This window comes from Apodemus sylvaticus, chromosome 7 (assembly GCF_947179515.1).
Source record: "Apodemus sylvaticus chromosome 7, mApoSyl1.1, whole genome shotgun sequence".
NCBI classification, from domain to species: Eukaryota; Metazoa; Chordata; class Mammalia; order Rodentia; family Muridae; genus Apodemus; species Apodemus sylvaticus.
In genome coordinates this window covers 62,471,632-62,483,681 of record NC_067478.1, presented here as the reverse complement: position 1 = coordinate 62,483,681, position 12,050 = coordinate 62,471,632, and the positions used below count along the sequence as shown (strand labels likewise).

The 12,050-nt window shown below is 38.5% G+C and overlaps 1 protein-coding gene across 2 annotated transcripts in view; it reads right to left on the bottom strand.

Moving 5' to 3' along the window:
- The window catches only part of Usp3 (ubiquitin specific peptidase 3), a 78,543-nt gene that overhangs the window by 27,799 nt on the left and 38,694 nt on the right, over positions 1–12,050 (bottom strand). Inside the window, exons 4-7 of one of the 2 annotated variants that reach the window (XM_052187962.1) lie at positions 7,219–7,302; positions 5,456–5,537; positions 3,767–3,849; positions 1,724–1,837 (exon numbers count right to left, since the gene is read on the bottom strand). In XM_052187962.1, the coding sequence (XP_052043922.1) occupies positions 1,724–1,837; positions 3,767–3,849; positions 5,456–5,537; positions 7,219–7,302 (363 nt within the window). The remainder of the gene's footprint in view (positions 1–1,723; positions 1,838–3,766; positions 3,850–5,455; positions 5,538–7,218; positions 7,303–12,050) is intronic. The other variant, XM_052187963.1, reaches the window with a different exon arrangement.

The window sequence follows — 12,050 nt, the reverse complement described above, 5'->3', positions numbered from 1 at the left end:
TAACAGGAACTTCCTACTGCACATCTTTTTGGTCACTTTAAATTCACTATGTGCAAAGCTTCTCCAGTTTCTACTGTTCCATGCCCCCCCCCCCGCCCTCCCCAACCAGCTATACTTCACTTCTGTCACAGAACCCCCATTTTTATCAATTATAAAATAATAAAAACCTAGGAGTGTGCCACCTTCTGGAGGAATTTCCTCAGGGAAAAAATAACCCTTATCAATCCCTTCTTTCTCTCACAGGTAGGACATGTTAGTAATGGTAGCATCCCACTCTCCGGAACTAAGTAAATAAAAGATGAGCAAGAAGGAACTTTATGACTTTGCAAAATAGTCCTTGACAGATCATTTACATGAGAAAATATAACCATGGACATTTAAGTTACAGTTAATTATGATTTTCTGTGCATGTAGCTAAACTGATAGACTTTGAATTCAGTTCCTAGATCTATCAGTATAACCAACCACTCTTGGATACTTGACTGAAGGTTACCTTAGAGAGCCGAATAGCTGCTTTCTCAACCCTGTAATCTAGTAGGTGCCTCCCAGCAGACACTGGAATAGCCACAAGGTACTTGCTTAGCTTCCCTTGCAGCTGGAGCAATGTACACAATCGGAAGCAGAGTTAAGTAACACTAAATAAGCAGACACCAAATCCTCTTTGGAGGTGGTTGAGGTAGCAAGCACCATCCCACAACCAGGGGCAGCAGAGGCAGCAGTGTCTTTGGAGGGCAGCTCTGCATGACTATGATTATTGTGTTAGCTCTGTTCTGACTTTCAACACATCCAGTAATGTAGACTTGCCAACTATTCTTCAGTAAATTATTTTTGGCCAAATCAGCCAGAGGCTATTTCTGTAACCAAATTTCAAGTAACACCAAAACACCAAACGCTTTTAACTTTTACACATATACATTTCTCCTCATTACTTCACTGTTGTCTCTGACATAACGGAAGCAGATACTTTCCCATTTATTATATATGCTGCCACCAAACAAAACTCCCTTCACACACCAAATAACCCCTTTTTCCATATTGGGGGTCTATCTGCATTAGCCAATATTCTAACATGTTCTTTCTTACTCTCTACCTCTTCTCCCTCTCTCTTAGTCACTGAATCAAGGCAGTGTCTTACAAGTCCGCCTTTCAAAATTAGTGAGAAAGGGTTGTGTGGGGAAATAAAACAGGCAGGCAAAAAAAAAAAAATTACATACATATGAATGGGTAAGCCATATCTATGCTTCAGTAAGGGTAAGGAAAAGATGTACAATGCTTCTACTGTAACATAGCAGACCCCTCTGAACTCCAGAAGGGCAAAGCTGCAGTGAGTCTGAATATAAACTGGTCTCTGATAACCACTTCTGTTTTCTAACCCCTCCATACTAACTCAAATTGACTATTAATGTTACTACCTAAATAGGCTTACCCTAACACTATCAGACCAACAGATTAAAATAAATTAGTGATACTTATAGATGTCCACACCTGAAAGTCTATGCATACATGCAGATGCCTGCAAAGACTCAGGGGTAGTGCTAAAATACCCCTCCCATTATAATAGCAGGAATTAAAAAAAAAAAACAATTATTAAGATTATGTACTAGATTAATACAATTTAGGAAGAGCTTTATAAAATCTACCTATTAGTTCAAATATAAAAATCAGGAGAGAAATTCATTTGTTTTGCAGCTCAAAGCCAGAAAGGACATTTCTGATAACTTACACATTGCTGTCCCCTTGGCTCCTGGTGTGGTATGTTCGCCTTCCTGCTGTTTTTCCATTCCTTAACTCCACAGCAGGCAGTTCTTTGAAATAACAGCAAAACTGCTCAATGTTACTATTTTAAAAGGAAGTGAAGAAAATTATTTTTTAAAGAAAATAATTTAAAGGACAGTTAAAAAGGTTCCACAAAATCTACACAAGAATTTTCAAAATGTGATCTGTTGTCGCTTGCCTCATTACACAATACACAATACCGTTGTGTTTCACTGCTATTCCCTCACTCTGAGAAACAGCACAGAAATACAACTCTGAGGGGATTCCCCTCATCATAGATTATCCTATCTCTTCCCCCTTTCTCTTCCCTCCTTCCCTCCTTTTGGCTCCACCTCTCCTGTATGGTTCCTCAGACTTCTACTTCCCAAATGCTGATGTTACAGGCATGCACTAGCACACCTATGTGCGCTGAGGATCACACCAGGGTCTGATGGGTACTTGGTGGGCTCCCTATCAACCTAGCTACACACAGACCTTCGCTTCTCTCTTTTAGTATACTTATTTCCAGGTATTCAATAAAATAATTTCCTCAAATAAACAAACCATGAAACCAACCATATTTTTTAGATATGCTATATAAGATCACAGGGACAAATTGACTAGAATTTCTCTGAAGAAGAACAGGTAAGTGAAAAAGCAAAATCTGCCTTTAAGGTAGATTCAGTGAGGCTCTGCTCTCTATCTAGAGTGTGGATAGGGAAGATCACTAATTCCAGCCTTAGATGCCTCATTAAAGTCTGAAAGTAAAAAGCTTTCAAAATAGTTTCTCCTCCTGAGGTCAGTCCTATTGGCCACTTTCTTTTTATCACTCTTTTATAAAGTTCTCATGACCAGTGGCTGAAATAAGCTCTAAACTTTTAGTCTATAGACTAAAGCCCGTGGGTCAGACATATCCCCCAGCCAAGGAACTTCTATGTTTTCAATGAAGGGTTTTTTATTAAGTTTTTAATAAAACTTAATAGTTTTTATCTCTTCCTTCTCTAACTGAATTTAGCTATGTTTCCCAAGCTGGGTTTAAGCTGTCCATCTTCCTGCCCTAGCTTCCTGAGTAGCTGAGATCTGGATAAACAGGAGAGAAGTATGCACATGGCCTAAAATGTTTACTATCTCACCTTTCACAGAGAAGGTGTCCTGACCCTCCTGTGGCCATTCAAGAAACAATGATAAGCTTTGATCATAGCAGGAAATCTGTATCCAAATAATTGTGCCTACAATTCATTCCTTGGCCCAACAGAACTGTCAACTCTTAGCTTAGCTACTAAGGAGGTAAAACCCTTTGGTGATATGAGGGACACTGAAGTATAGCCTTATTACAGTGAACTCCAATGTCTAAAAATTGTTCTTATTTTGGGTTTGTACCACAGTAAGAGCCAAGATTTTAAGCTCTATTAAAAACAAAACAAGGGGCTGGAGAGATGGCTCAGTGGTTAAGAGCATTGACTGCTCTTCCGAAGGTCCTAAGTTCAATTCCCAGCAACCACATGGTGGCTCACAACCATCTGTAATGAGATCCAATGCCCTCTGGTGTGTCTGAAGACATCTACAGAGTACTTACATATAATAAATAAATCTTTTAAAAAACAAACAAACAATAAAACTTTATCTTTTTTATGTTCATTTAATAACATGTCCATCATTTTATGATTGATATTAAAATATATACTGTGTTGGATATAATAAAAATTAAAAAATAAAAAATAGATAATTAAAAACAAGAAAAACAAAAACAAAAAGGCGGCAATTAAAAAAAAGCAGCAATGATAAACAAAAGCTCACTATAATTTTCTAACAAAAGATGCCTAAAGGAGTTTAGACAAACTGCATTATTTATTCTTCCCTCCTACACTATGAAGTAGGAGTTAACTTCTCAATTTTACCGATGAGGAAAAAAGCACAGAAACTAGAGTTAGAGGCAGAAAACAGGCTCTGAACCCTGAGCCTTTACTCCCAAGCTGTAATGTCAAAACTGTCTGACTGTAGCATTCATTACCTGAGTGACTGAAGGATAGCATTCATGAAACAAGTGTTGCCCAAATTCCGAAGGCCTGTGGCACAAATGGCAGCAGTACTTCCCTGTGACATGGAAGAAGAGGCCATCAGTGTTGCCAAGGACAGCTAGATACTTCAAACACCTAAGCTAAGCCATGGTCTCTGCTTGAAACTTCAGCACCAGGCCTAGTGAATATTTCAGACAATTTTTCTAGGCTATGTGAGGGCACAGATATTTTAGCATCTGTCTCTGAGAAAATAAACATCAATAAGTACCATGGATGCAAAAAACAGGGAAATACATTTTAAGGTAATTGCATTTACAAGATTCTACTAAAAATACAAATTGAAAAAAATCAAAACATGTAAACCCCAACTTTTAACTGAAAAGCATACTCAAGTGAAAGATATTTTCCTAGCAGTGGGGCATGAATCATAAAACACTACCTGAACTTCTTAAAAGATAGAGGCTTGGTTTTCTGATTAGTTCAACAAATGTCCCAAGATATCTGAAAACTACACCAGGAGGCAAATTCTCCAGTCCAACCCAAAGCCTATAATTCAGATTAGTTATTTCTTCTACAAAATCCTTAAGCACATGTCCAGTAACAGCAAAGAGTTAAATGCAAGGCAAAAATACTGAGTCATTTAAAAATATGTAGTGATTTAAAAACTGTTAATTTATGAGTGGTTTCCAAAATGAGGATGAATACTTCATGATGAAATTACATTAATGAAGCCCTGAGGCAAAACAAAACAAAACAGACAAAAGCAAAACTACCAGAAGCTCAGACCACTAGAATCTGGGGAACTGTGCATAACAGTTTTATGTCAGCTTGACACAGGCTACAGTTATCTGAGAGGAGGCGACTTTAATTAAGAAAATGACTTCCTTAAAGTAAGACTGTGGGCAAGCCTGTAGGAAATATCCCTAATGGGTGGTTGATGAGACCACCCCTGATCCTGGGATCTATAAGCAATGAACAAGCCATAGAAAGCAAATCAGTAAGTACCATCCATCACTCCATGGCCTCTGCAGACATCAGCTCCTGCCTCCAGGTTCCTGCCCTGTTTGAGTTCCTGTCCTAACTGCCTTTAATGATGAATTGTGATGTAAGCCAAACAAATGCTTTCCTCTCCAAGTTGCTTTGGTCATGGTGTTTCATCAAAGCAATAACAATCCTAATGAAAGAAAGGATCTCAGAGTGCCACAGAAGGTGCCTAAATAAGCACCAAGAGCGAACTGCTTGAACTGGGTGTGTGGGGCCACACAGCCCTCAGAGGCAGAGGCAGGCTGATTTTTTTAGTTCAAGGCCAGCCTGGTCTACCTATTATAGAAAGTTCCAGGCTGGCCAGGACTATATAGTGAAACCCTGTCTCAAACAACAACAACAACAAAACAAACAAGCAAAAAATAGTAAACTGCAGGGTGGTACATGCCTGCCACATCAGGGAGTCAAAGGCAGGCAGAATGCTGAGTTTGAGGCCAGCCTTGTCTACATAAAGAATTCTTAGATAGCCAGGGCTACATAGATGTCTCCAAAAAAGAATGGGAGGGCCTATATAAATGGCAAAATTTTTTGAAACATTTCAAATCAAGGAGCATTTAAAAAGTTTGTAACAGGTAAGAGCACTTGTTAGAGCTGTGACAGACGGTGATTAGACATAAGAATAAATTTTAATTACTTACATTTACTTTTAATAACTTGCTGTTTAGTGATGAGTTTTCCAATAATTTTCTTTTTCTGTGCCTGTCAGCTGTAAAAGCTGAGCTATTAAAATATAAACAGACAGTTTAAAAGACATTTGGGTTTTTAAAATAAATTATTATATTTTATTTTCAGTTATTCTCAAAATAGTACAATCTGCTAAACCAGTGGTTCTCACCCTGTGGGTTGTGACTCTGGGGAGTTGAAAAACCTTTTCACAGGAGTCTCATATCAGATATACTACATATCAGATATACGATTCATAACAGAAGTGAAATTACAGTATGAAGTATCAACAAAAATAATTTTACAGTTGGGGTCATGAAGCCAATATGCCGATGTTGCCTCCACTTATTTCTTAATGGTATGTAGGTATTAGAGTTGTTCGCAGTGTTTTGCTATTTTTTGAAAAGCTGCAAAAAATTACTATTTGTTTTTCTAGTTTGAGCTTGTGTGTGTGCTGGCTTCCAAGCTTGTGGACTTCCAGAAAGATTTATACCTTTGGACTTTTTTCAACAGCCTCTCTGAGCTTCTTCCTAGATATATGAAAGGTGGCGGTGTCAGGGTGAGAACCACTGCTCTAGGCCCACGCTAGCCATTTATACTTAATTAAAACTGAAAATCAGTTTCTCAGTGACTTAGAGGCTCTTCAGTGCCTCTGACTTTCACCAGGCATAGCCCCATGTGGCTCGTCTTCAATGAAGGAACTAAAAGCACTTTGAAAAAGCAAGCAGCCAAAGGATGACACAAGTACTTAGACTGTTGGTCCTTCCTTTTCAGTTTTATAATGTATTCAGGCAGTGAGACATGCATGAAAACCTTTAGTTCACAGACACCACATAGTGTTGGAATAGAAGATATTTTTCCTTTCTATTATTTTGGAATGGTCTACTAATTTACATTTAGGACATCAAGAGATACTCTAGATGGCACATTTTCACAATACTTTGAATATACCAAACCAATTGCCAAAATAGATCAGATGGACCTGACAATGTGGGTGATCTGTGAGGAGCTACACAGGTTTTACTTGAAGTGGCCTATGGTTAGGGGCCATGGAGCTACAAAGGCATTGCTGTGTGGGTTTTTATTTACCATTGCAGCTAGGAAGTTGTATCCGAACAAGCAATTTGGCTATAGCAAGATAAGTCTTCACATCAATTCTTCAAATTCTTTCAGGTGACAACACATCTACAGCTCCTGGTAATTTCAAGTTCTATGTACGTCTTTACTAAGAGAAAGAAAACCTGAGGTCCTACGCTGTGGTTTATTTGCAAAGTTGACACTCAAGACACTTGAACCTAACTTTTCTTTATAATACAGAAATCTGTCTTTCAAATCAGATCTTCAATTCAGCAAAAACTTTCTAATGCCAAATATTTCTATAAGTATCTTAATGTTCTATTATGCTGCTTCCTTGCAACCACCAAATTCTTCCTTGTGAGTGAACTGAAATTAGCTTGTAACTTTGTGGGTAGTAGTAATTTTAAAACAAGCTCTTGGGCCTTAGATATAGTGTACAATAAATATTGAATGAAACATGGGCAGAGTTTAGATATCTAATTCCAAAGCTTCATTTATCAACATTTCAATTGCATTCATATTATGCTGGTTATAAGCTCTCCAAAAAATGAACAAAAACAAAAACCAAGAAAACAAAACAACAAAAAAAACAAACAAAAAAAACAGCACTTGGTGACTCTGAGTGTCCCCTCCCCTCCCCTTTCCAGGACCCACTACTCACTTCTCCAAGTTCTGTAAGTGTTCTCTCACTTTCTGTACCAGGCCCAGCTTGGTGTCATTGACCACAAAATCATCACAGCGATAACTGCAAAGAAAATCCTAATCAGTACATATAAAGAGCTTGAGAAGAAAACATCATCAGGGAAGCACTGAGAGGCCTGGCTGCTGCCACAGCCACAGGGCTGGCTTTACAGGCCACTGTGCTGGGCTGGGCTTCAAGAGGATTTGGATTCCACAATGGAATGTTTTTAACAGCCTTTTCTTAAAGCCACGTATGCAATGAACATTAGTTTTTTCACATTTTTATTTAAAACCTCTTCAGTTCTTCTTTTGAAAATAAAGTAAGCTGCTACATGAGCTATATTTTTGTTAGTGGCGCATAATATACAGAAAAGGAAACAAAAAGTTACTATTCTTTCCCAGCAGCATTAAGCCTCACAGCTTACAGCGATGCTTCTCCACCCTAACTAGTGGAAAGTTTGGAGGAAGAGAAACTAAAGTGAAAAGTAGAGAAAATGTAATTAACCTGTAGGTATAGCCACATAGAAAACTAAAAAATGCACAGTAAACAATAAAAAAGAATTCTGATGAGTTGGGAATATCTTCCAGTCCTAGGCTGCATCTTTTTAATACAATGACGACCATTTGAAAAAAAATGTTTACAGTGGTTTTAAAAATTGATAGTTTATGTGGTAGTAAGTCAGTAAGTGAATAATACAAGGAACTGAACAAAATAAACTTTGATTTTTTTTTGCATTAGCATTCAATTTTTTTTCCAGGAAGAATGTCAATTTTAACAAAACCTACTTATAAAGTAGGACTAAGATTTTGTTTTGTTTTGTTTTGTTCTGTTTTTTGATTTGGTTTGGTTTTTTCTTTTCGAGACAGGGTTTCTCTGTATAGCCCTGGCTGTTCTGAAACTCACTCTGTAGACCAGGCTGGCCTTGAACTCAGAAATCCACCTGCCTCTGCCTCCCAGAGTGCTGGGATTAAAGGCGTGCGCGACCACCGCCGACTTGTTTTGTTTTAAATATGCAGTTTTGTATAAAACCATTGTTCATTAATCACCAAAAAATAAAAATAACATTTTGAGAAAACAAAACTTTGAAATCATAGCAATTAGTAATAAGTGGGTTGGTCCTCTGGAGCACAATCCAAAAAGTGTGTCATATATGAAATTAGTTGATAAAAATAAAAGTGACAGGGGAAAGCAATTTAAGAAAACAATTACACACAAAATTCTGGCATGATTCATTCAAAGCAATGAAAAATTAAGCAAATGTCTTTAGAGACTTTAGAATGTCACCTGTATGATTACTGAACACATACTGCCAATCGGGACTTCTCTCAGACAGTCTTCAAGTTCTCAGGGTTAACTCCAAGCCTTCCCACAAACATCCAGAGCAACCCCACACTACGGAACTACCATTACTTCTAGAATCAAGATGCCTACAAGAGGAGAGGTTTAATTATCTCTCCTCAGCATAAATAATAAGGGGTAAAGCTACTTTATCTTTGAAAATCTGAGCTCCAGGTACTTGGTACCTCAATGAACACTAAGCATTCCCTAAAGAACAAATTATATTTTCATTGTTTCCATAAATTATTGCACATCGTTTTGATAAAGTTCAAACCAAAAACCTCTCCAATTGCCAACACTAGAAAATGCAGTCTAGGGGTTGGGGATTTAGCTCAGTGGTAGAGCACTTGCCTAGCAAGTGCAAGGCCCTGGGTTGGGTCCTCAGCTCTGGGAAAAACAAAAAACACAAAACAAAATAACAAAAAGAAGATGCAGTCTAAGCAACTTCAGATCACAAAATGCTACCACACATAATTAACACCTCTAACTGTTCCCTAAAGATGGTTCTTTTGTTTAAAGAAATAAATGATTTCAAATTAAGTAACTAGTTCTCTTCTTAAAGTATACCTTTTGATATTCAATGGATGCAGCGTAGGATATAAAATAGCACTGGTTAAAGTAACATTTTTATATATTGAAATATGTAGATGTATGTGTAACCTTGTCCTGTACTGAGCCTGGCTGGAGCAAGTCAAGTTGTTTCCTGTCTCTAAATGAACCACTTCGTTTTCATTTCTAAATTGTAGAAATGTGCTGAGATGGCTAAACAAAAACAGAACTGAACTTTCAAAGTTTCATTAATGTGTCTACCCCACAACTAATGCCATGCCAAGTGTTTCTCTATTAGCCACGGCTTTAACCTATTAGACTGCATTTTGCTTTCATCCTTTGAATGTAAGATGTGGTGATATACAAGCCAGGTGCTTGCATCATTTCTAGCCTTACACAGAACATCACCAATCATGTGTCAACAGTTAATAACATTCTTACAAAACAGTTACAGGAAGACCTAAGTAAATTAATTGATTGATAAGCAAACTGAAATATTATCACTTAATTATAATCATTTTCAAAATGAAAATTAAGAATGGAGGTACTCTCCGGGCGGTGGTGATGCACACCTGTAATCCCAGCACTTGGGAGGCAGAGGCAGGCAGATTTCTGAGTTCAAGGCCAGCCTGGTCTACAGAGTGAGTTCCAGGACAGCCAGGGCTACACAGAGAAACCCTGTCTCAAGAAAAAAAAAAAAAAAAAAAAAAAAAGAATGGAGGTACTGTAGAGATTCGATGTACAAGTATGAGATCCTAAGTTCAAACCCAGCATCCACTTAAACACAACATGGCACTATGAGCATGGAGGGGCTGGATAGATGGCTCAGTGGTTAAGAGCACTGTCTGCTCTTCTAGAGGACCTGAGTTCAAATCCCAGCAACCACATGGTGGCTCACAACCATCTGTAATGGGATCCAATGCCCTCTTCTGTTGTGTCTGAAGACAGCTGCAGTATACTCATATAAATAAAATAAATAAATCTTTAAAAAAAAAACAGCATGGAAGCATAACCTAGTACTGGGGAGCGTGAGGGGTGGGCACAGAGACAAGAAATACTAAGGAGGGCTTGCTAGTTGTCAGCCTAGGTACTGTAAGCTCCAGGTTCAAAAAAATAAAATGCAGAACAAAGAGGAAGGCTCCTAATACTGACTCCTGGCCTCTAGATGTACACATAGGCAAGTTCAACTATATATATGAACATGCATGCATATACCATTCACACAAAAAGAATAGAGAGAAAATTGGTTTTTGGGAAAAGGGTTTCTCTGTATAGTTCTGGCTGCCTTGGTACTGACTCTGTAGACAGGTTGGCTTTGAATTCAGAGATCTGCTTGCCTCTGCCTCCCAAGTACTGGATTTAAAGTACGTACGTGTCACCATGCCTAGCCTTTTTTTTTTTTTTTCAGAATGGGGAGACATTTTAATATTCAAATAAAGATCTCATAAAATTACAAAGTTTCTGTAAAGCAAAGGACACCATCAAAAGGACAAATCGGCAACCAACAAATTGGGAAAAAATCTTCACCAACCCTACATCAGATAGAGGGCTAATATCCAATATATACAAAGAACTCAAGAAGTTAGACCCCAGAAAACCAAATAACCCTATTAAAAAATGGGGTACAGAGTTAAACAAAGAATTCTCACCTGAAGAACTTCGGATGGCGGAGAAGCATCTTAAAAAATGCTCAACTTCATTAGTCATCAGGGAAATGCAAATCAAAACAGCCCTGATATTTCACCTTACACCAGTCAGAATGGCTAAGATTAAAAATTCAGGAGACAGCAGGTGTTGGGGAGGATGTGGAGAAAGAGAACACTCCTCCACTGCTGGTGGGTTGCAAATTGGTACAACCACTCTGTAAATCAGTCTAGTGGTTCTTCAGAAAACTGGGCACGTCACTTCTGAAAGATCCTGCTATACCACTCCTGGGCATATACCCAGAGGATTCCCCAGGTTGTAATAAGGATATATGCTCCACTATATTCATAGCAGCCTTATTTATAATAGCCAGAAGCTGGAAAGAACCCAGGTATCCCTCAACAGAAGAAGGGATGCAAAAAATGTGGTATATCTACACAATGGAGTACTATCCAGCCATTAGAAACAATGAATTCATGAAATTCTTAGGCAAATAGATGGAGCTGGGGAACATCATACTAAGTGAGGTAACCCAGTCTCAAAAGATCAATCATGGTATGCACTCACTAATAAGTGGATATTAGCCTGGAAAACTGGAATACCCAAAACATAATCCACACATCAAATGAGGTACAAGAAGAACGGAGGAGTGGCCCCTGGTTCTGGAAAGACTCAGTGTAGCAGTATAAGGCAAAACCAGAACAGGGAATTGGGAAGGGGTGGGTGGGAGAACAGGGGGAGGGAAGGGAGCTTATGTGACTTTTGGGGAGTTGGGGGGGCCAGAAAAGGGGAAGTCATTTGAAATGTAAATAAAAAATATATCGAATTTAAAAAAAGAAAAAAAGAAATAAAGATATACTATTGAAACAGAAATAAAATATAGATTAAAAAGAAAATAAATAACTTTAAAGAAGGCATATCACAAATTAAAGAACAGTAATTGTCAGACTCAGTAATTTACAGGAAGATCAACAGAATCAACTAACAAGGGCCCTTGGGTGCTCCCAAAGACTGAACCACCAACCAATAAGCAAGATGGGCTGGACCTAGGTCCCTGGCTCATATGTAGCAGATACACAGCTTCATCTTCACGTGAGTCCCCCAACAGCTGGAGCAGAGGCTGTTCCTGACTCTGCTGCCTGCCTGCGGATCCCATTCCCCTAACTGGGCCGCCTTGTCTGGCCTCAGTGGGAGATGATGCACCTAGTACTGCAGTGACTTGATGTAGTAGAGTGGAGTAAGGGGTGGGGTAAAGGGGGGTGGGTAGGGATTGGTAGGGA